Below are 21,511 nucleotides of genomic sequence, written 5' to 3'. Positions count from 1 at the left end.
TATACCCATCCAGCTTCCAGAGATTCCGGCTACCCTTCTTCTCACTTTCCTCATCCATTCACACCTTCCTCGCTGTATCATCATCAGCTAGCATCATGAGCAACACACCCAAGAACCATGGTCGTGACGACTTCACCGCCGCGATGCGGGATGAACAAGCACGAGGCAAGGATCCCTACCTTGATCCAAAAAAAGACAAAACCCTCGGCGGCGAGTCTTTTGCATCTCAAGAACAACGCCGTCTTGCCCTTCAGATGGTGGACGATCCAGAGGGTCTTATGACCGAAGCACAACGCACCGGCGATGTGAGTCGAGCAGCTGTCAATTTTATCCATGGGACATCAACTAACCGAAAACCAAACTTGGAATATAGACTGTACCAGCTGTACGCTGGAAATATCAGCGAATTCTGAGCGGTGTCCAGCAGGAATCTGAACAATCCACCGCGAACTCGTCGAAGGAGTCCAAACACAGGCACACGAAGCGCTAGCCGTTCGCTCAAGGCCTGAGTGGCTCTCTTTCCTAGAATACCAGCACCGGGTACACAGGGTTATGGGCCCGTGGCATGACTGGATCCTCGATTCGAATTGTGACGCCCCAGAGGCGCGCGATCGGTTGATGGGGAGCGCAGAGGGTAGGGCGGTAGAGCTGCTCATTAGTCTGACATAGACTTCATTATGATCGGAATTTGAAGATCAGTTTGACTATCAGGTTGTAATGATGCTAACGCAACTTTTGTGACGTATAATGTATCAGTCGTTGACAGTTCATTCACGCGAGTATTGATGGCCGACAAGGTCTCGACGACTCTTTCAAGGTCTCGGGATGCTCTCGGCCCAACACCTTCTGTAAGTCAAAGCACCCCCTAGCGCATAGACCTAGCAACGAATAACTTTTAAACCTACCATCTTATAACAGCTATAATAAAATAAATAAAATAGTTATTTAAAAAATAATGATTACGTTCTAAAGATAAAGGACTAATATATATTAGTATATTATTAAAAATATATTAAAAATTCATTGTTTATTTTTAATAATTTATAAAAAGTATAATATCTTTTTAATTATTATAATATATAAATAGCTTTATAATAATTATATTTAATAATAATACTTTTCAAACGTTATTATTATAATAATAATAGATGTATTCTTATAATGTTTTATAAAAATCTTAATAAAAGTAATTACTTTAATTATAAATAAATATAATACTATTATTTTAAGATTCTTAAATGAAAAGTTATATAAATTTAATATTAGAAATTGAAATAAAATAGATTTTACCTTTTTATTTCCTTAAATATATTCTATTCAACTTTAATAAACGTTTTAAAGACCTTTAAAATTTTTATTATTAAGTTAAAAAAAAAATCTCGATTATAAAGAATAGCATTTTAATAGTAATTTATTAAGAAAATAGCTTTAAAAAATAGTTTTTATTTTAAGAAAATACATTAATTAAAGGAAGTTTCTTAAATTAAAAATATGTTAATATATACCGTTAGTAAGCATTCATATTTTAATAAATTAAAGCTTTATATTTATATCTATCTTTATTATTTTAATAAAATAGTTTTAAAAAGTAGTAGATCTCCCGATTTCAGTGTGAAACAGCTATGCGTTGCTGGGTCTATGCGTTGAGGGGTGCTTTGACTTACCTCCAGTGTCTGCCGATACATCTGCTCCGCCTCGCCATGCTTTTTCTGCCTGCCGAGCGCAAGCGCCATGATTGTAATACGAAAGGTCGTCATCGTATGCCACACTAGTCTAGTCCTCTGGGCACTGCTGTTGGCGCTCCTGTTCGGTAATCGGCTGGACCGACTCGCCCGACTAGCCGATGCTTGTCATGTCTGTTGCGTTTGCGCACTCTGTTTCTCGGTCCACCCACGAATCTGGATGACTATGACGCGATGACTGGTCAAAGCTATGTAGCTATTCCGAGCCCCCCGACCGTGTGAATGGGATGCTCAACTTCTTCAAGGCAGCCGTTATTTTCACTGGGAAGTTTCGTTTATTGGTCTCATGCGGACCTAGGCGGGCACACAGTTGGGTTTGGCACTGTGGCATGGCTGGATCCTTCTGTGATTTAAAGGTGGTTCATGAATGCGAGGTTGGTTGATGGAGATGGGAGATAGTAGCGCGATAGAGATGCTCATTACAGTCTGATAGTCTTCACCATGATTGTGTGGTGTCAATAGAGCGGGGAGCCAGCTGTCCTGTGGGCCGGCGAAGATCCCATCCCCGTCGTGGTGAGCTGTTTCAATCAGTCGCGGCTGGCGAAGCGGTGGATCATCACGCTTGTCGCTGCGGCGTGGCGATTGTGGGCAAGGGATTCATGTGTCACGGCTGCCCGGGGTGAAAGCTACTTGCGCCTGACATGCGCCCAGTCCATGGCACTTCAACAGGCGCAAGCAGGAGAGGCACACTAGCTATCGGCGGTGGGCCTGGCGCTCTACGCTGACTGACATGTCTTTCAAGAGATGCAGGAGGACAGTGACCCGGACGTTGAGTTCGGGGAAGACGAATCGTGTGCATCAGGGTCAGGCGGGGGCACAGCGGAGGCAGAGGCAAGGACGATGGCGAGATGACGGAATTGGGCGACTGTGCCTTCGATCCAGCTGCCTTGGAGGTTTCCAGCATCGAGGAAACTGGTTCTTAAGAAGCAGCAGCCTAAGGGCGTAGTGTATTGTGTACTACATATCCAATCGCACTCTAGCGGAACGTATCTTATCTACCACGGCTTCCAGGATCTCCGCCTCCTTCTCCTCGAACTCGTTTTCGACGTACTCTACGAGGTGCTCCTTGAGCTTTCTCCTCCAAATGGTCACTAACGCCGTCCATTTCCGACTCCACTTGGGCCGCGACGGTTTCCACCAGATCGTCCTTCTCAACGAATTCACCCTTCCAATCCGCGGCCTGCGCCTTTGCTGCGATGCTCGACTCTAGGCCGTCCATGCGCTCGGTCAGACGTTGCACGGTCTCGGTCAGATGCGATAATTGCGACATAACCTCACCCATATTTTGAGTTACCGATCGTGCCACCTCGTCGCACTTGCGACAAGAAGCTGCTGCCCCCGCTGCAGCTGTGGTGTCGCTAAGCCGAAATCGCTTGGGCGGACGACTGACTGCAGCAGGAGTGAGTACAAGAGCAATAGCACCACGCGGATAGCGAACTCACATGGCTTGCCGGCCGCCTCTTCGGCGTTTCGGCTGCTGCCGGCCACGGCTGGCGCGCGGTATACCGGTGGACTGTCGAGAGCCGTCGCCTTCGCCTTGTCCCTTTGGCTACCATCTGCGCCTGCGTCCAGCACTTGCGAGTACGCAGGGGGCGCGATGCCTGCGGAGGTCCACACCGACGGCCGCCCTTGCCGCCATATAGACTTTGTATGTTGTAGTAACGCTTGGCGGATCTTAACCCTTTTGAAACCGCTATGCAAAAAAGTTCAAGCTGCGCTTTTTGGACATCCTTGGCTAGCACCGAGATAGTGCATGCAGCGACCTCGAGGCCCAGGGTCCGGATTTGCTCCAAGTCGACTTCAGACCCATCCCTGCCCGTCCATGGGCAGTCAGGGCCAACAAGACCAGGCGGTTGGCGCATTCGGACGTCCAGGTGGCACGAGGTGCCACTGTCACAAACCACGAGGCTAATTATATCCTCAGGCGCAAAGAAAACGAAAAAGGCGTGTGATCGGTTTTTGTTTTTCACCTCGAGAACAATTCTGGGAAAGCGAAGAGCTAAGTAGGCTTCGGACGTAACTGGCTCATATCGAAGGTGCAGAATAGCATCCTGCGAGGACGTGGTATTGTGGGTAGAAGTAGACGTAGACGGGGATGTGGAAATGAATGGAGAGGTGGAAATCGGACTGGATGTAGAAACAGCCCATGATACTTTCACGGCAGCTTTTTCCACGAGGAAGGTTTCTTGATTGTGAATTGCTTCGTCAAAAGAGTCGGCTAGGGTGGGCGGGTTGCCGCTTGCCTCGGCCTTCAGAAGAGGCGATGGCTCCAAAGACGGTGGTGACGCCATGGAAACGGCCGAACCTTCGAAAGAAACCTGCACGGGGTAGAACGTTAGCAGAGGAGCCGGAAAGGGCAAAGAAGAGCATAGCATGGATAAAAACTCTGCCCCCCTCAAGGTTAGACAAGAGAGATCCCACCCGCCCAGGCTTTGTACCGGAGCAGCCTTGACTCGGGAGTCCGTCGCCGTCACGGTCTGGCCACCGAGCCCACACCGAGAACCAAGTGTAGCGTGTACTCCAAACACTGAGGCCCTGGTTCTTCCTTGGGGCGTACACCAAGGGTAGAAGTCAGGGTCGACGGCGGCCTCAGTCGGAAATAACAGGCCACACTAAGCTTCGAACAGAGCCAGCGGTTCCGTCGTGCGGCGTCCTTGAAAACTGAATGCAACGCGTACTCCAAACACTGAGGCCCTGGTCCTTCCTTGGGGCGTACGCCAAGGGTAGAAGTCAGGGTCGACGGCGGCCTCAGTCGGAAATAACAGGTCAAATTGAGCCTCAAGAACAACCGACGGGTTAGGCATGCGACGTTGCGGGGCGGGAATGGGTGGTTCAGTCGACAATGACAAAAACGTGGGCGGCTACAGGCACTAGCGACGATGATTATGATGGATGTCGACTGAAGGGTCTCATGTGGATCTACTAAAAACGAAGTCCGGGGAAGGAGGATTGAATGGGGAACGGAAAGAAGGAGTGGAGCGTCAAAGACAATTGGAAAGAGGAAGAGAAAGAGAATCTGAGGGGTTCTCGAGCTGGCTAGATGGGGGCTGGGCGTGGCCATAGCGTCTTGCTGCCTAAGGCCAATAAGCGAGAATGCAATCCATAAGTCGGGTCTAACCGATAAGATCTAGATAAGCGATGGGCCACACGAATTAGTTCGGTGTAACGTCGTAGCTAGATAACCTTAGATGAGTACTTGAAGTTGTCAGACGTGAAAAGTGATGTATTGATGTAACTTGTACGCGTCTAGTCTGGTCTGGTTGTTCTGGTACAAAACTGCACCTGTGGAGCCATTTCGGCTATTTATCGGCAGGAGCGGGCAATGTACCGCTACTTCCATCTGACAGAAGTCGTCCAGACCAGATGGAGGTCCATCTGCTCCGCAATGACGATCTCCCGGCCGAGATAGTCGTTATTATTTAAAGGTAAAATATTAAAATGTATATAGGATATTATATATACATTTTATAGGTAATTTAATAAAAAAAGAATAAAGAATATTAAAAAGGTAATAAAAGAATTCCGTTTTCGTATATTTAAAAACAATGTTCTTTATTAAAACATTATAATATAAAGAGTATATTATATAAAGAATATACGTTTTTAATATTATAAAAAAGGGAGTAATATAAAGAATATTCGTTTTCATTTAACGATTATTAAATAAAGGGTTTAATTTATTAAGAATATAGCTATTATAAAGAGGTAAGAAATATATAAATAAATTAAATAGTAAGCGTTTATATCGAAAACGTTATAATTACTAAGGTATATATTACGAAGTTTATAATATAGTAAATTAAGATAATAGACCACGATTCTATCTTAAATCTAGGTGGAATCATTTAATGGGTGTTGAAGCCTTTACCGAACCGCTCGGAGACGATCGCGAGCAAGAGTATATAATAGCAATATAAGATGGTGAGAAGATTCCATTTATATATGCAGGAGATATAATAAGTGTTGCTGCGAACAGGCCTATGCCCAACTTTATTAAGGATTTCAGGGGATGAAATAATATGCAAGACCGAATTCGTTAACTGGATCAAGCGATCAACAGCGGCCGCAGATCGCAAACGACTACAGCCGAGGACCGAAGAAATAAAAGAAAATAAGGAAACCGAGACTTAGGAGAAACAGTAGCAGGGTTACCAAATAAGTAGGACGACACGTAGTTATAGCACTTACAATTAGGTAGAGGAACATAATTATAATAATATGTATTGTTGAGGGTGCAATAGATCTGTATTGACATCCTCGGGCTTGATAATGATGAAGGAGGAGGATGAAGCCTTGCCCTAATGGCTGGCTTGCAACTATCTACAGTAGTGGGGCACTGGCCACCACGCAACATGTATTAAATATAATAGCGTTATATAAGATAATAAGCTAAGGCACCCCTCCACGGACCACCCCTTCACGGACCAGCTGAGGGGCAATTGCAGCCCTTTCAATTAAAATGATCTCTACAACCAAAATCGATAAAATAATCCTATCTTTTGGTGCTCTCAACAATAATACAGTCCTCTACCTCCGTTCCATCGTCTTCTATAGTTTCTGCAGCGTTGCAAGGCCCGCCTGGCATGTCAACGTCGCTGGCTTCGTCCTCGTATACGACCCTACCCCTTAGCCTCCGCTTGGCCCGGCGTATGTTAGCCATACGAACAAATCGCTGTCCCGGTGCAACTTTTACCTTCTGACGTACTTTCGCAGTCTTCCTATCGAGTTTGGCATGAAGATAGTCTATCTGCGCTTCAAGACTCGCGATTTTGTTGGCTTGTTGGTCCAGGGCCTTGCTAGCCTTGCGAGTAAAGAGCCGTTGAGAAGGGAGACTGAAAGAATGGTCTACAGTAGCCAGCTTCCGACTACTGTTCCGTAATGCCTGGCCACCAGAGGGTGTTTTAATAGGTGTTGGGGCCAATTCGGCGACGAAATCTGGTGTCAATTCCCTTTCAACCACTCCCGATGGCTTTGGCCGTGCTCGGGCGACACCTACATCCTCTAGGATGACATATTTCGATGACAACGGCTTCGAGCGATCCCGCGGATAAATCCCAGCTGTTCTCCAGGCATTTTTGATCGTAGAGGGAGTCAATACGTCAATCCTAGCCTGGCGATATACCTTTAACATATCCATTTTAGTAGGCTTTAGTCCAAGGACCGTATTCGGACACCCCTTAAGAGTATCTTCAGCCTTCTCTTCAGTAAACCGAAGACTCCCACATCCAAAACCTGGACTATATGACTGCAGTGTGGTTCGTAAAAGACTAGCCATATCTTATTCGTAAAGCAGAGCCATAGAAAGTCGTCGTTTGTATGTGATTCGTGGCCATCACAGATTAAAACAACCCATTTATTGCCGTGGCGAGACCGTATATGAGGGATAAAGACGTCTTTAATCCAATCCAAAGCTGTAGCATTGCTCGTCCACCCTTTAGGTGACGCTTTGAATCGCCAGTCCTCCCAGAGATGCCGATTTTGGTCCGGAAACCACTGGCTCTGTACGTTGGCCCCCTTGAAAATGACCAACGGCGGGAGGGGTACCCCGTCGCAACCCACACACTCTAGAGCAGTGATCCATTCGCCTTTTTCGACATCCTTCTTAAGGGCTATATGGCTGGTGGCTTCGGCAACCACCCAATGGTCGCCCCCAACGCCTTGGCCGATGCCCATTTCGTCGGTGTTGTAGTGGCGCTCAGGAGGAATATTAGCCAGCTCAGGGGCATCGAGTCTATCGAAAAAGACGTTGATATTTGCGACCGTAGCACCGTTGACCCTATTATAATTGATAATTCTGGACCTTGTTGTCTTAATATCTTCGTTTCTGGCCAAAAAACGGGTATGCCATCGCTGCCCTAGCTGATGAGAGGTGCCGGAAGCATTCAACATCCGCTGGGCCATGGATCTGAACTTGACCAGCGCCGGTGCGAAGCCTAGTCTGGCTTGGCCAATAGCCCAGTGGGTTAATTGAGCCTCCAGGAAAGGTGACAATACCTGCCGGTCCTTATTGAGCTCTTGTCTCGTCGGCACACCGGCCAAGCGTCGTGTTACGTACGATCGAGTAGCATCCCATTTGCGCACCGCCTCGCGAACGCCTAGCCCGAGCTTTACGTCGTATATCGCTGCTTGTGCGCGCTTTTGAGTTTCAAATGAAGACATTGAGAGAATGGTTAAAAGAATACGAAGATAATAAGGGTATTTAATAGTGTTGAGAACGTTTCGTTGATAGAATACGAGATTGTTGCGCGAAAGGTCCTTGATAAAAAACCGCGTTTGTGGGGCGAAACGCGGTGGTCCGTGAAGGGGTGGTCCGTGGAGGGGTGCCTTAGCTTAAGTAAAGAATGACCTTATTTAAGCATAATCAGAAGCTAAGGGAATGGGATGAGATGAAGGCACGATGCTAGCTTCCCCTAATTACGAAATACTATTGTAAAAGCAATAAGATTCGAGCACAGGGAAGTGCTTAAGAGGAACCGAGATCAGAGCCTCTGACGAGATGTTCATGCTGCCCAGTTGGTGGGTTACGGCTTCGACTCTGAGCCCTTTTGTAAGAGGAACCGAGATCAGAGCCTCTGACGAGGTGTTCATGCTGCCCAGTTAGTGGGTCACGGCCTCGACTTTGAGCCCCTTTGCAAGCTTGTCCTCCAGCCTGGTTACGTCGTCGTTCGATGGGAACTGTCCAGGCAGGACAGCGGGAATTGTCGAGGCAAGATAAGTCACGATATCAGGGCTTCGATAAATATTAGACTATGTAAAATGTAATGATCATGAATTAATACAACTCACCACCTCCAGAAACAACGCTAATCGCCACTACCTTCCAATACACAGACCCAGCAAAGGAAAACGCCAACATGCTTCGCGATACCGTTCCTGCTTTAACAATAATTATCGCATTTCCAATGATTAGACTCGCAAATTTCTATTTAAACTGTTACAACTTGCTGCTCAACGAAAGATCGAGTTGTTATTCCTTCTTTCCCATGTTGCCGGCAGGTAGCAGGCCTTATTTCACTAATTTGCAGGTCGCCAACCTTCCTGTCTACATTTCGCATTCACCTTCGTGTCAGATCCTGTATTTTCAAACATCTGTCAGGTAGTACCTTGCGCGGTCTACTTGTTATTGATTGTCACTCAATTCAATTAACAACAATCAGCTGGAACGCCTCTCTCTCTCGTATGCCCCTCCCCCCACCAACATTTTCTCTCCTCTGGCACCATTTACATTTCTGATCCTGCTGTTCCTATTGCGGTTTTCATTGCGCAGTACACTTTCGTCCTTACAGGTTGCCTTTTCACCTCTAACTTCCACCTTCCACCTTTTCCTGGTGGTAATAAACTGGATCAACACGTTCTCTCCAACATCACGTTCCATCCTTCCAGCTTCGATCTCCCATCCTGCTCCTCACGTTCTACCATCAAACTGTCACCATTTCCACTTCCACTTACTTATTGTGGCGATTGATCACCTTAAACCGGCCTTGCAACCTACATATTCCCATCTACTTTGGGTTCGTTATTACCTCGCAAGATGGCCGAGCTAGCGATTATCGAAATGCACGACAGACGGGTCCCCTGCGTCTCGTGTATGCTTGACATGCTGGAACCCACGAATTCATACACTCAGATCTTGTGCCAAGCACCTAACGGTAAGTTACTTCCCCTTGCATATTCCGTCAGTTCATCAAGCTAACCACGATCTGCAGATAAGGTCCGTTGTGGTCGATGCCAGACGAAGAAGCGTGTTTGCGCACCTGTGAGTTATTCGTATTGCCTTTGCCGCCCGTTGCCTTCTGACCAAGCCTTCTAGGTTCCAGACGAGAACCGCAACCTCGACGAGGCCATGGACCTGGCTGGCGCATTTAGGTCGGAGAACCCATCCGGCCTGATCAACATCAATCGTCGTCGCGCCCGTTGCGAGAAGATAAAAGCTGAGCACGACCTTCAACACCTGGACGAGCCTGACACCCATCCATTCCGAACACCGAGAAAACGCCCCATCGTCGGTTCTACATCGTCCGGCTTAACAGCTGGTGCTGGTGCGATTATTCTAGACTCGTAAGTATATCCCTGAAATCAACTGCCTCCATATACTAATTCACGTTATCCCTTAGGCCTCCTCCTCAGAACTCCACCGGACGTCGACCTGCCCGAGGAGCTGCCTTCCCTGTCGATTCCCCTGCTGCTCCTGTCGGTCAGTCCAGCTTGGCCCTGTTCGGCACCCCTACCAGTTCGGAAACCCGGTCTTCTGAAGCGTTGCGAGAATACAGCGCCATGATGCGGGAGTCCGTCGAGCTCCAGCGCCAAGCACTTCAGTTGGCTCAGTCGAACAACGATATTCTGAGTCGTGCAGTCAACGCCATCGAGGCCAACAATGACATTCAGACCCGCGCTCTTGATCTGGCTAAGGACAACCTTTCTGTGTCTCGCGATAATCATACGGCTACTATCGACGTACGAACCGAGGTGCAAGCAATTTTTCACCTCCTCCCCAATCTCCTTGCCTACAGTGCGGATGAAGCCGCATAAACTCGTATTCCTGTGGTTGGTCCTACGAAGTTGGAGAGTAATAAGGAAGAGGATTACGAGGACGAACCCTGAGGAACAGGATTGATTGTTAGGGGGTACAGGTTCCTAGAGTTAGGGAAGGTGGTCGACTTATTTCCACGGGCTATTTGATATTTGACAGCGGCCTTGATGATTGACTGTGGCCCTAATGTTCGACTATGCCCTTGTTGTTTAGTTATTAAATATTAGGTTAGATTCTCCTGGTTTATTACGTGTGCCAGGTAGCGCCCTTTTAGGGTAAAATACCATAATAATAATTGACTCCGTCGAACGTAACCTGCTGGTGACCCATATGGGATCAAAGAACAAGCCCATATATATACCAGCGGAATTCGTCAATATTAACTTAAGTCAAGAGGTCTAACTTAAACCCACGTACTTGTACCGTATATAATATGTATTTGCACTGATTAATATCATTCATCGTATTATGAAATAGCACGGTATGGGGAAGACCAACGGGAGAGAACCAGCATTATGTCATTTAGGCCCAATAAGGGCACGATCTAGCAATATTAACCAACCAGAGACGAAACTAACCTAGGCCCGACAAGGGCAAGATCTAACAAAAGAAATAAACCAGAGACGAATGTAAACTAAAACGCCGAAAACAAAGGCAGGCACTGGAGGCCAGTATCGAGCCTTCAGGGCCACAACAGGAAACAAAAAGCAATTTACCAGAACTAAACCCCCCTAAGGCCTACTCCTTCATAACAGAATCATGGGAATCATCAGACTCCGAACCACTCTCCGAACCACTCTCCGAACCAGACTCCGAACCGGTAGACATCGAGTCATCACGAGCGTGCTGGGTTCCTAAACCAGCCGGACCACGCTCCTCAGCCGGCCGGAATCCGTTCAAGTATTGGGCAAGAGTTCCGCCGATCGACTCGAGCTCGACCAGGGTCTGACGAGCGACGGCGAGGTGCTCGTGCTGAGTAACGTTGGATTCGCGGGCGAGACGGTTGCGTTCCTTAAGGCAACGAACAAGATCGGCAAAACCACCCTCAACAACCGCCTCTCCGAACATAGGCGCAGGCAAAGCACCACCAGGAGGGACAGGCATGCCAACACCAGAGGCAGGTCGTCGAGCAGAAGGGCTCTCGAGAGAGGGTCTGATTCACAGTACATATTAGCAACTGAAGGATAAGGAAGATCAGGCCACTTACGAAGTTAAGCCAACACCACGAACACCAGAAGACAGACCAGTTGAAGGAATGGTGGCAGAAGGTCGGGAACGAGGAGTTCGAGGAACTCGAGCAGGTACTCGAACTGGTGAATCCTGGGGATCGAAGTGGTGCTGAAGACCATGGCGACTGATCAGGTCCCTGCAACGCTTAACACGCTTGTTGATGGTCATGCAGCGGGAGGGATCAGCTTCCTTGAACGCTGAAGCCAAATCGCGAGCATACGTGTACGTATCGCGAGGCAAATCGCGAGGCAACTATGAATGGATAAGTAGATGCCATAGATACAATACACAAATCTTGCTTACCGGAACACAAGCGTAACTGCTCGAGATACACTTGGCACATTCGCCGGTATCTTGGAACTTAGTTAGGCAACGAAGATTGAAGTAGTATCGAGAAAGGAAGGGACTTACCGGAAATCGGCTGGCATAGGAACATTGTCTTGGTGTCGCTGGTGGTCATCTAAATCAAGCATGACACGCAAGGGAACATCCTTAGCAGGAATCTCGATTAGATCATCGCCGGCCATGACGAAAGATATCCTTAGCCAATGTTGTAACGAAGGAAAGTGAGATGGTCGGAGAATCTTGCAATAAACGAAGGCGAGTTTAGAAGGAGTGTGTTGATCCAATTTGACTGCCACCAGGAAACCACACTTGCAAGTCAAATTGCAAGTCGGAAAGAGAAAGTGAACTTGCAGATCAAGCCGCAGACTTACAAATTGCAAGTTGAAAAGAGGTAAGGGAACCTGCAAGTCAAATCGCAAAGTGGAAGGAGTAATATGGGAATGGCAGGATCAGAAATGTAAGTAATGCCAAAGTAAAGGCAATGCTAGTGGCGCGCGCAAGAGAACAGGCGCCCTAGGTGATTGTTATTAATCAAAAGAAGATCAATAACAGGTGGGGTGCTTAAGGCATTACGAAAGAGGGTTGAAAGTGTAGTACCTGACGCGAACGTGAACGAAAAGTGTGGAAGGGGAAGTTGAAAACCTGCCAACCGACAGAACCGAGGCCTGTCAGTTACAGATAAGATAAGAGAGAAGGGAGAAATATTATTTACAACAGGTCAAAGAGATACTTATACTGAACGAGCCCAAATAAAAAGCAAGGAAGTTTTATTAATACAGTACCGATATCGCCAACCATGTCGGCGACGGCTACCAGAATTAACACCAGCTTGAGGGCACGATGCTAGCTCCCCTTGATCATAAAATGCTCGCAATTAACGCAATTGACAGGTATAGAGACCGCAAAAGCCTTCTTACACCACCGTCACAACGGGCGTATGCGAAAGGTACGCGAATTACCCAGTTTTCGCAATGTTAATTACGAATGCGAAATGCGTGCAATTGACCGGTACAGAGAGAAGATGCCCCTAGAGGGGAAGTATCGGTACGCTACTAATGTCCGCTAATCCTAAAAAGGAATGCTATAGAAGGCCTACAAGCAGCGACTACAGTGACGGCTAGTGCGACGACGCCATCCCCAAAAAGGAGTGTACACACGACCAATCAACATAGTCAGAACAACGGGACGCCAAACCCAAATAGGAATATAAGGGGGGGTTGTCACCCCCCCAAACCCCCGACATCAAAACCCTACCGTTGAATTCGTACCTCATTAACGATAGGTACTGCCGAAACACCTGCTCAAGCCCTTGACGAATAAGCTAATAGAATCGCGAGCCTCGAGGCTTAAATTGACTATCTTCAAGCTAAACTTAGTAGGAAGACTGCTAAGATACGTCAGAAGGTAAGAATCGCACCGGGACAGCGATTTATTCGTATGGCTGACATACGACGGGCTAAGCGGAGGCTAAGGGGTAAGGTCGTATTTGAGGACAAATCCACCGACGTTGAGGTGCCAAGCAGGCCGCAGAACGATGCAGAGGGAATAGAAGACGATGGAACGGAGACAGAGGACTGTATTATTGTTGGAAATACTAGAAAATAGCATGTCCTGACTGATTTTAGCTATAGAAATGACTTGAATTGAAAGGGTATGTTTGGTGGGTTTTCTGGTCCGCGAAGGGGTGGTCCGTGGAGGGTGCTTTAGCTTATTCTCTAGATTAAGCAATATCTAGGATCTGTCCAGTAGCAGGCGTTAAAGTCATATGATATTATATTAAACGGTAACGTATACTTTCCATAAAAGCCGTTTTAACACGTCAAGAGGGCTAGCTAGTAAGTTATGATTATGACTTTTATGGTTGCCAGCCTGGCTGTTTAACAATTGTTCGTATTGCGTGCTACGCTTGTTTATTATTCAGTATCTCCCCATCTTCCCATAATACGCGTCCTGCAGCTGCGTGATGGCGTAGGCTCAAGCACGTGCGCTCGCATGTGTTCCAAATCGCATATGCCGGACAAGAAAGCCATGAAGTGCTTACTAGGTCTAAATGCTCGATCGGATCACGGGTATAACCAGTACCCTACTCTCGGCCGTACGGTAGACGACGTTTCGGCGCACGTATCGTTGTCGACTGGAGTCGCCTGTACCACCTACCTATCATGAAGCGTGGCGGACACCCGTCAGGTCCTTGTCTTGCCGTGGTGGAGTGTCCTAAGCGCATATTACACTGCCGGACCAGCTGCGAAGCGATTCGTAGTCGATTATTATCTGCTGGTCGTGTGCCGTCGAGTGGCACAGGTCTAGTCGGGGGCGCTGCTCATCGCACACAGGCGACTCTAGATTCGGCGTCGTGCGACGGCCGTGACCAAGGCGACGGCGACAGCGAGGAGCATCGTTGCTGCGTCGGTCATCGTACTGCGGAGGATTCGGGCTAGGCTGGTGGAAGGCGGGGATCAAAGCATGAAAGCGGTGGGACCGAGGGTCTGTACGGATGAAGGCTTGCCAATAGCTACGGCAGCCGCTGTAGAGCCGAGGAGCGGGCGGAGCTGGGATCACGACGAGCGGCGACGGCAGAAGCACTTACCAGAGGTCAACGAAAAGGTACCCCACCCGGGAAGCCTTTCTAGCGCCACGCGAAAAGCGAAGGGTATGCTGGAGGAGTAACAAAGGTACTTTCTATACGTTGTGTGTTGATCGAATGGATGCGCCACGGCTCACAGATAGAAGGCTAGGCGAGCTGAACGTCGCGACGGACGCGTCGCCTAGCGTGCTCTACAGGGGTGCCGGCTTTGTCGGGTGGATGCTTTCCCTTCGCCTCGACCACCCCGCCCTTCACTGGGTCCGGTCGCCCTAGTTCTCGCCCAAGACCGCCTGCTCTTTAATAGATGACTCATCTGCGTCACGTGTCTGTCACGCACCAGTTGTACGGCTGCTATCACACGGTCGCATTCTGCGGCGACCGCACTACCGACAGCCAGTTTTGATGCGGCCCCATAAGCACGGAAGCGGTCGATGTCGTCCTTTTGCTTCGGTTGTGCTGTTGGGGGTGTATTTGCGTGTACCAGGATAAGTAGGCATGGACTGTGCCGCAGAAGCCGTATGTTCGGCGTCTACTTTTGTCGCTCTCGGTGGGAATCAAAGGAGGTGGGCGACTAAAGTAAAACCGTACCGGCGCCTGGTGGAGTCCCCATCTGGCTTCAAATCCGCCGCTGTTCGCTGGCTTTCGTTATTTGGAGCGGTGGATCACCAACTCTGCCTCCTGAGATCCATATCTACCATATCGTAGCCTGTGCACCTGACATTTCTGTTAGCCAGCAAATGGTACTAAAAGTGGACGTAGTAGGATTAAGATGCTTTAAACCAGCTACAAAGAAGCACTTCCCTATCCGCAGATAATATTAGCGACACAGAACGGCCTTACATAGTTTGTACCACCAAGTACCACACCGGTCTCTGTTTTATGAATGTATCTTGACGTACTGTACAGTAATCAATAGAGCCAGAGTAGCTTTCAGCTAGCACGGTCAGAAATAGACCTAAAAAGTATGCTTCATTGCATAGGATTACTGGTAGGTACGAACCAGAGGAGCAAGATTGGAGATACAGACCTAAAATGCTACTTTGTGGCTAAGAGCTGCGCCCTTAGAACTATATCATCATTTGTCCAACCTTCCCAAACGAAAGTCATGACTTCATCCCTTGTGTAAGGCCCTGAGGCAGATAATCTGAACTCGCACGGCGCTGGGCAACCCTGGTCCAACGTAGCCAACTTAGCAACTACCGAATCGTTTTTCTTGGCTTGCTGAACGGCATACTGATGAAAGTCGACGGCGTTCTTGTGCTTCTTCCGCGAGGAGTTCCTTAAACATTCTCTACCGCGGCCTGTAAAATCCGCCATTCAGTGGATCGACTCCCAATTCAAGTTGATCACCAAAAACCATGGAAGAGTTGGACACCATCACGGGTTCCGTACCTATGAGCTATGATGTGTTTTGTTCAGAAAACCTCAATGGATACTTTCCTGTTGATGTGAAATCTGAATATTCTTCTCCAATGGTTTGCGACAAAGATTTCGACTTCACCCATGTATTTGGAGGCCCTGTACACCAGCCCGTTGCCCTTCTCGAGCCTAGAGGCCCCTATGATTGGCAACAATACCCGTTACCTGATCCCGTGGCACAGCTGTCTCATATTCGAACGCTATCACCCAGAGTGGTCGCCCAAGGCTATGAGCGACTTTCACTACGGCCAGGAATGGCCGACAGCCACGCCATGGACGTTCATGGTATAGCCGATCCATCGTCCATGCGTGTCCACAGAGATATGAAGGCGGATTCGCCGGCTTCTGACCTACGAAGCAACGTGAAGGAGGTAGGCTACATGGATGACACCCAAATCTCCGTAGCCAAAATCCCGAAATCAGTTCACGTGTGTAGCTTTTCGGGATGTAAGAATAGGACGGCTTACAAGAGGCGCGAGCACCTTCAGAGACACCAGAACACGTACGACTTCGTCCGCCCTTTCCAATCCCCACTACCGGAACGTCGAGGGCGTCCGCGTTCTGACCCTAGGCGAGGCCTACGCCCATCGCATACAGACGGGCTTTATTAACCTCGAGGAGGGCGTCGTCGCGGATTGGAGCCACGGGGGCGCGCCGTCCTCGTGGGCGACGCCGCGCACAAGTTCACGCCCTCGACGGGCGCCGGCTGCAATAACGGCATCGTCGACGTCGTGGTCCTGGTCAACAAGCTGCACAAGATCTTCGCCACGGTCGCCGCCGTCGACAGCAGCAGCAACAGCGTAACAAACAACGCGAACGCCATCCCGGAGGACGAGCTGGCCGCCGCCTTCCGCGAGTACCAGGAGGCCCGCTTCGACACCGTGACGCTCGGCTGCGGCTTGTCGGGCCGCGCGACCGGCAACGCGAGCTGGGCGACGCCCTGGGCCAAGTTCATGGACCTCTACGTGCTCTCGGTCGACCTCGTGCTCCGGCTCTTCCTGCGCTGGGCGGCGGGGAAGACGGCGCTGACGCCTGTGTTCGACTTTATCGAGGGCGAGGACACGGTGGTGGGGAAGTACCCGTGGGTACATGAAATACCCATGCCGCAGGCGCAAAAAATGTTGTAAGAGTGTGTGGTCAGCTACTTACTGCTTGGTGTCACTTGATGTTATAAAAAGGGACTGTGAATGGAGAGATGGGTTTTCATTTTTGTTTAACATTAATCGATGTACGATAGCAATCTATTAGAGCGTACCAGAACGTATAAACCTTTAGCATGGAATAATACATAAGTTACATAAGGTACCAGTCGGGTGAGAAACCCCCGAATTGCAGTGGCACTGACGCCGCCAGAATTGAGTGATCCGTTGGTGTACCGGTAGCAGATACGTTCAATATGCTTCACGGACTCGTCGCAATGTAGCACGCTGACAAGTACTGCCGGCTGACCAGAGCTAATGCAATCTACATGTCAATGGCGGACGCAAACCCCCGACACAACCGCCTAGGAAGAATTTGCGCTAGTATCGTTTCCAGCCGTCCCACCACAGGACAGTAATAGCGACTTAACCGTAAGCACTGTAGCTTCCCGCTTTTGCTCATTTACATTCATTCTCGCCTTACCAGTTTGCCTTTTATCCATCACTCTGCGCAGCTGCCAGCCCAGCGTACGGAGTAGGCGCTATCACATTCGGTTTACCAGCTATGCCATCCCGCTTATTGTTGGTAACCCGCTCACGAGGATGGCTTCCAGGCCATAATCGAGACACTAGAAACCATGCTTGAGATTCAAGCAGCAATGAGGCGACGCTACACCCAGAACTAAGGGTCACACCCCTCACTACACCCAACGCCACTCTCGTTCCCGACCTCGACGTTACGATTGGTTCCGCATCACTATCGACGATTTCGACAAGAAATAACACATATCAAGACGAAGCCATCCGAACGTGCCAGCGAGCCGAAGGGTTAAGAATCTGGGCGAACTTTCGGTAAGCAAGCATTGGGTAGGCCATAGCACCCTGGCGGCATTCCAGTTGTCTCCTTTGCATGACTCGTGCCGAGTCTTCTCTCCGGCCATAGGTAATCAACCAACACCAGAGGCGGCATGGTTCATTGCGCCAAGCGTAAGCTGGAATGCTGCCACGCCGAGCCTAGCCGGAACAATAGTGGCATTCTGCTGAACGCGAAATTACGATTCATGTGGTCGGAACCCAATCTTCCACATGTACTTGCATTCCTGGACCTTGGTTACCGTCTTTCTATCTATTTCTGGCTTACGCTTCTTTCCCTCATCCCGCCGTATTGCATGAATTGCTGTGCATTGCCGAGTTTGGATCAATGCTATACTTCCCAATGCGCCATTCACATCGATTGGAAAAGTTCATCAGAAGGTTCTCAAAATGGTGGCAAAACCGTTCAAGTATTTGCTGGCATGCTCATTTCTGCGCACTTCACTTAGCCTTTCTCCGTTGGGTAAACGGGGTCTGGAATGCCTTCGCTGTGTCGGACGGAAGAATCGTTACGGGAGCTAATCCTGCGGGCACGCCGTGGTTGTCGATAAATTGTCGGCAGTGGATTGCAGTTAGCCGAGCCCTCTGTTCCTAGCCACACTGCGTAGATATGGCAGGTTGCGTTTTCGTGGCCCAAATATTCTAGGTTCGTTATGTGTCGCTTGAGATTGAGCGCGCACTGTAGTTGTGGGTTTGTTACATGAACAAAGCACGAGCCATGACCGTGCTCCCTTTGATTGAGAATCTCTTTCTGCACCGAGCTGGATGTTGACGCTCACGCTCGGCAATGTGAAATAAAATTTACACTTTCACCCGCATGCGAACGTCCAGGAACATTAGAATGGATTGACGTCAGTATATCCTCCTGGTCCCTGTTCGATGCTTCGTGGCACGCGTCTGATCCTTTCTATCACATCTCGTCACACTACCGAGACCACTAACGCAACCGCACTACGAGACAAGGTGCTTTGTTTCACACAAACCCAGACGGGGCGTACCCTTACTCACCACCAAGTCCATGACGGTATTGACGACTCTATAAGGTGATGCTCACAATCCGGCAACTTTATGCTAATCATCAAAACCTCATAACACACCCTAAGCTATTGCTAACGTTGGGCAGCTACGGCAAACATATCATTCTTTCTGCATTGGCAGCGCCGCCCGACGCCACATCATCATTCCAATTGTTGCTTCAAGCGCACAGTTCTTATCGATACTGGTGGCCTTATGCCCCTTAGCTTGTTGTAAAGCTTATCGACCCCTCCCCTTCTCAACTACATCACTGTAGCCATGTCTCAGCCCTCAGAAGCTAACCCTTTTTAACGCTCGTGAAGAACGGAAGAGGCATTGTGCAGTAATGGAGGAACGATATCGTGAAGAGTATGCTAGGCTGGAGTCATGGAAGTGTAAGGAGCTTGTGGCCCTTTCCGGGCTACGCTTCATGTCAGATGCCGACCGAGAACTTCAGATGGCTAGCATCACGACCAATTACGTGAAGTATATATCTGAACTAGACGCTTGCCATCGTCAAGAAGCTCAAGACAACACTCGCAGCTTAGCGTCCCTCAACCCACAAAAAAGTCAACAGCGCCTGCTTGTCTTGGGTGAACCCCAGAAAGACGCTGGAGCAAAATCCAGGGACGTTCAGCGTCCCGATGTTGAGCTGAAGACGAAGGCGGAGATGAAGACGAACGATGGGTCCTGCCGTTGGGAATTTATGGGTAACGTCGTTCGTCCCGTACCTCAAGTTACGCCAACGCCGGATTCTTTGAAATGTGTCTCAGAAACCTTTAAGCGGATGGCTGATGGGGACAACAGCCCGTATGCGAAAAGGCAACGCAGCACCGAATCGGCGTTTGCAACACGGGCGTCCGATATCAAAACGATGATGTGCTCAGACGTCCGTAAAAACGCTGTCGATCACAACGAGTGGGACAAAATCATCGAGTGGCCCCAGAAATCCAGACAGTTCTGGGTCTGTTTTTGCGAGGAACATAAGATCCATTTCAAACAGAAGGCGGACCTTGCTGCAGCAAAGCACTTCGCTGGCAAAATACATGGGTACCCTAACCGAGACAGGAGACCGGCCATGATTGCACTGGCGCATTACATCCCCGACTGCACTGACGAGCTCCGCAAGCTGCATAATACAGAGCTCAACGAGAAGTATGCAGCAGGATATGTTCCACGCAACGATCACAAACGAGAGGCTAGTGGAAAGGATCAAATCGAATCTTCCACACAAAAGCCGAGCCAATCAGCAGTAACGCCCTGTTCGCAAAGTCCCATCACCGATCCGAAGACCTCGCACATATACTATGCTAAATACGAAGACCAACATTGGGCTGTCGTGCTTCTTGGCTGGGACAGACTTCCGGACCGATGCAGACATTGGACACTGGGCGCATCGGAACTCGTCAAGCACGACCCGCCTAGTTGCTATAACTTCGATGGCTACAAAAGGATCATTGGATGGAAACCGAACTACGCTGACGGTTCAAAGTTCGTTTGGAAAAGGGAGTTTCCAGTCATGTACTTTGAACAAGAGAGGAATTACGGTTGGGTACCGGCACGGGACTTACCTAAATTCGATCTTCATCGGGATAACGCCCCGAAAGGGAAAAACTATCCTGAAGCATCATTTCACGACGCTAGAAATTGGGTCGCCCAAAGGTATGGATTTAAGAACTGGTAGGCGCTCAGCCGGGATAGCAAATGCCTTTGTCCTGCTATCCCGGTTAGTCTGAAGTCAAAGCCGCGGGACACCACGTGGGTTGGCCATCGAAAAAATGCGCTTCAGTCCAGAGAGGATAGGAGAAGCTCTGAGCCAGAATGTGACAAAAACTTTCCAGATAAGCAGAGTTCGACTTATACCAGCGTGTCCCCCTTGCGCATCAGGTCTTTTGAGGAGACACTCAAGCAGCTGTCGCCACACCCATGGGCGCCACAGAGGACCCCATTGAAAGCAAACATCTGGGACAAGCCGAAAGCACATCCTATTCCGATAGCCCGTACCCTTGAGGATCTCGCGATCCTGAGCCCTACTATGGCGCCAAATCCGACACTAGGGGATCCGATGCCAACAACTCATAATCCGGGTCCCCTGGCAGCAGAAGTATATGGAGCCACGGCCCCCGTACTAGCTGCACCGCAAAGAGCGCCTGCGTTGCCAGTAGCGCCGGTACTAGTACCGCCGTTATCAGCTCCATCTCCGCAAATGCCGACTCCCCTGGCTCCAACTCCACATGCACAAGTGGCCTCTTTCAGAGGTAGCGAAGCTTCGCCCTTGGACACTTATGAGATCTCGGTATACGAACGTCGGATAAGTGAAGCCAGCGCGTCTCGGAGGAAGCCGCCTAAGGTTCGGACCAGCGCGATCACGCACGGGAACGTGCAGGAGCTCCCAGACGCGGTGCCGGTGCTGCCAGAGGGCATCTACGACAAAGAAGGGACACCAGGAGGCCCAGCGAGCGAACCCTGCGAGCGCCACCAGAGCCCCGGAGAAGAAGCCGTAGAGGAGACACAATGTGGGCCGATAAACCCTCGCCTGTTAGAACCCACCGGGGACGCCGGCGCGGAAGACATCGCGTGCAGCCCCACGGCCAACCTACCGGAAGCCGATTGGGAATATTGTGGCGCCAAGGGC

General features: G+C 49.4%; 7 protein-coding genes across 7 annotated transcripts; 3 read left to right on the top strand and 4 right to left on the bottom strand.

Moving 5' to 3' along the window:
• Positions 1 to 95: 95 nt before the first annotated feature.
• PG994_015239 (uncharacterized protein) lies at positions 96 to 490 on the top strand (the record flags this gene model as incomplete). Its single annotated transcript, XM_066866646.1, has 2 exons — positions 96 to 305; positions 374 to 490. The coding sequence occupies 2 exons, from the start codon at positions 96 to 98 to the stop codon at positions 488 to 490; spliced, it is 327 nt and encodes a 108-aa protein (XP_066707560.1).
• Positions 491 to 2,479: 1,989 nt separating this feature from the next.
• Positions 2,480 to 4,117, bottom strand: PG994_015238 (uncharacterized protein; the record flags this gene model as incomplete). The annotated part of the gene is made up of 4 exons (XM_066866645.1): positions 2,480 to 2,676; positions 2,742 to 3,131; positions 3,185 to 3,386; positions 3,470 to 4,117. 4 exons carry the CDS (start codon positions 4,115 to 4,117, stop codon positions 2,480 to 2,482), a joined length of 1,437 nt encoding a protein of 478 aa, XP_066707559.1.
• Positions 4,118 to 6,234: 2,117 nt separating this feature from the next.
• On the bottom strand, positions 6,235 to 7,901 carry PG994_015237 (uncharacterized protein; the record flags this gene model as incomplete). The annotated part of the gene is made up of 2 exons (XM_066866644.1): positions 6,235 to 6,979; positions 7,306 to 7,901. The coding sequence occupies 2 exons, from the start codon at positions 7,899 to 7,901 to the stop codon at positions 6,235 to 6,237; spliced, it is 1,341 nt and encodes a 446-aa protein (XP_066707558.1).
• A 1,438-nt stretch (positions 7,902 to 9,339) lies between these two features.
• On the top strand, positions 9,340 to 10,271 carry PG994_015236 (uncharacterized protein; the record flags this gene model as incomplete). Its single annotated transcript, XM_066866643.1, has 4 exons — positions 9,340 to 9,391; positions 9,449 to 9,498; positions 9,553 to 9,800; positions 9,857 to 10,271. 4 exons carry the CDS (start codon positions 9,340 to 9,342, stop codon positions 10,269 to 10,271), a joined length of 765 nt encoding a protein of 254 aa, XP_066707557.1.
• Positions 10,272 to 11,010: 739 nt separating this feature from the next.
• Positions 11,011 to 11,340, bottom strand: PG994_015235 (uncharacterized protein; the record flags this gene model as incomplete). Its single annotated transcript, XM_066866642.1, has 1 exon — positions 11,011 to 11,340. The coding sequence occupies one exon, from the start codon at positions 11,338 to 11,340 to the stop codon at positions 11,011 to 11,013; it is 330 nt and encodes a 109-aa protein (XP_066707556.1).
• Positions 11,341 to 14,061: 2,721 nt separating this feature from the next.
• Positions 14,062 to 16,941, bottom strand: PG994_015234 (uncharacterized protein; the record flags this gene model as incomplete). The annotated part of the gene is made up of 2 exons (XM_066866641.1): positions 14,062 to 14,333; positions 16,446 to 16,941. The coding sequence occupies 2 exons, from the start codon at positions 16,939 to 16,941 to the stop codon at positions 14,062 to 14,064; spliced, it is 768 nt and encodes a 255-aa protein (XP_066707555.1).
• Positions 16,942 to 19,222: 2,281 nt separating this feature from the next.
• PG994_015233 (uncharacterized protein) lies at positions 19,223 to 21,380 on the top strand (the record flags this gene model as incomplete). Its single annotated transcript, XM_066866640.1, has 3 exons — positions 19,223 to 20,538; positions 20,608 to 21,226; positions 21,294 to 21,380. 3 exons carry the CDS (start codon positions 19,223 to 19,225, stop codon positions 21,378 to 21,380), a joined length of 2,022 nt encoding a protein of 673 aa, XP_066707554.1.
• Between the last annotated feature and the right edge of the window lie 131 nt (positions 21,381 to 21,511).

This window comes from Apiospora phragmitis (genome assembly GCF_038363925.1).
Source record: "Apiospora phragmitis strain CBS 135458 chromosome Unknown utg000016l:1.0-887042.0:1.0-888152.0, whole genome shotgun sequence".
Taxonomy (NCBI): Eukaryota; Fungi; Ascomycota; class Sordariomycetes; order Amphisphaeriales; family Apiosporaceae; genus Apiospora; species Apiospora phragmitis.
The sequence above is the reverse complement of the archived record's forward strand: the minus strand, read 5'-3'. Positions and strand labels throughout refer to the sequence as shown.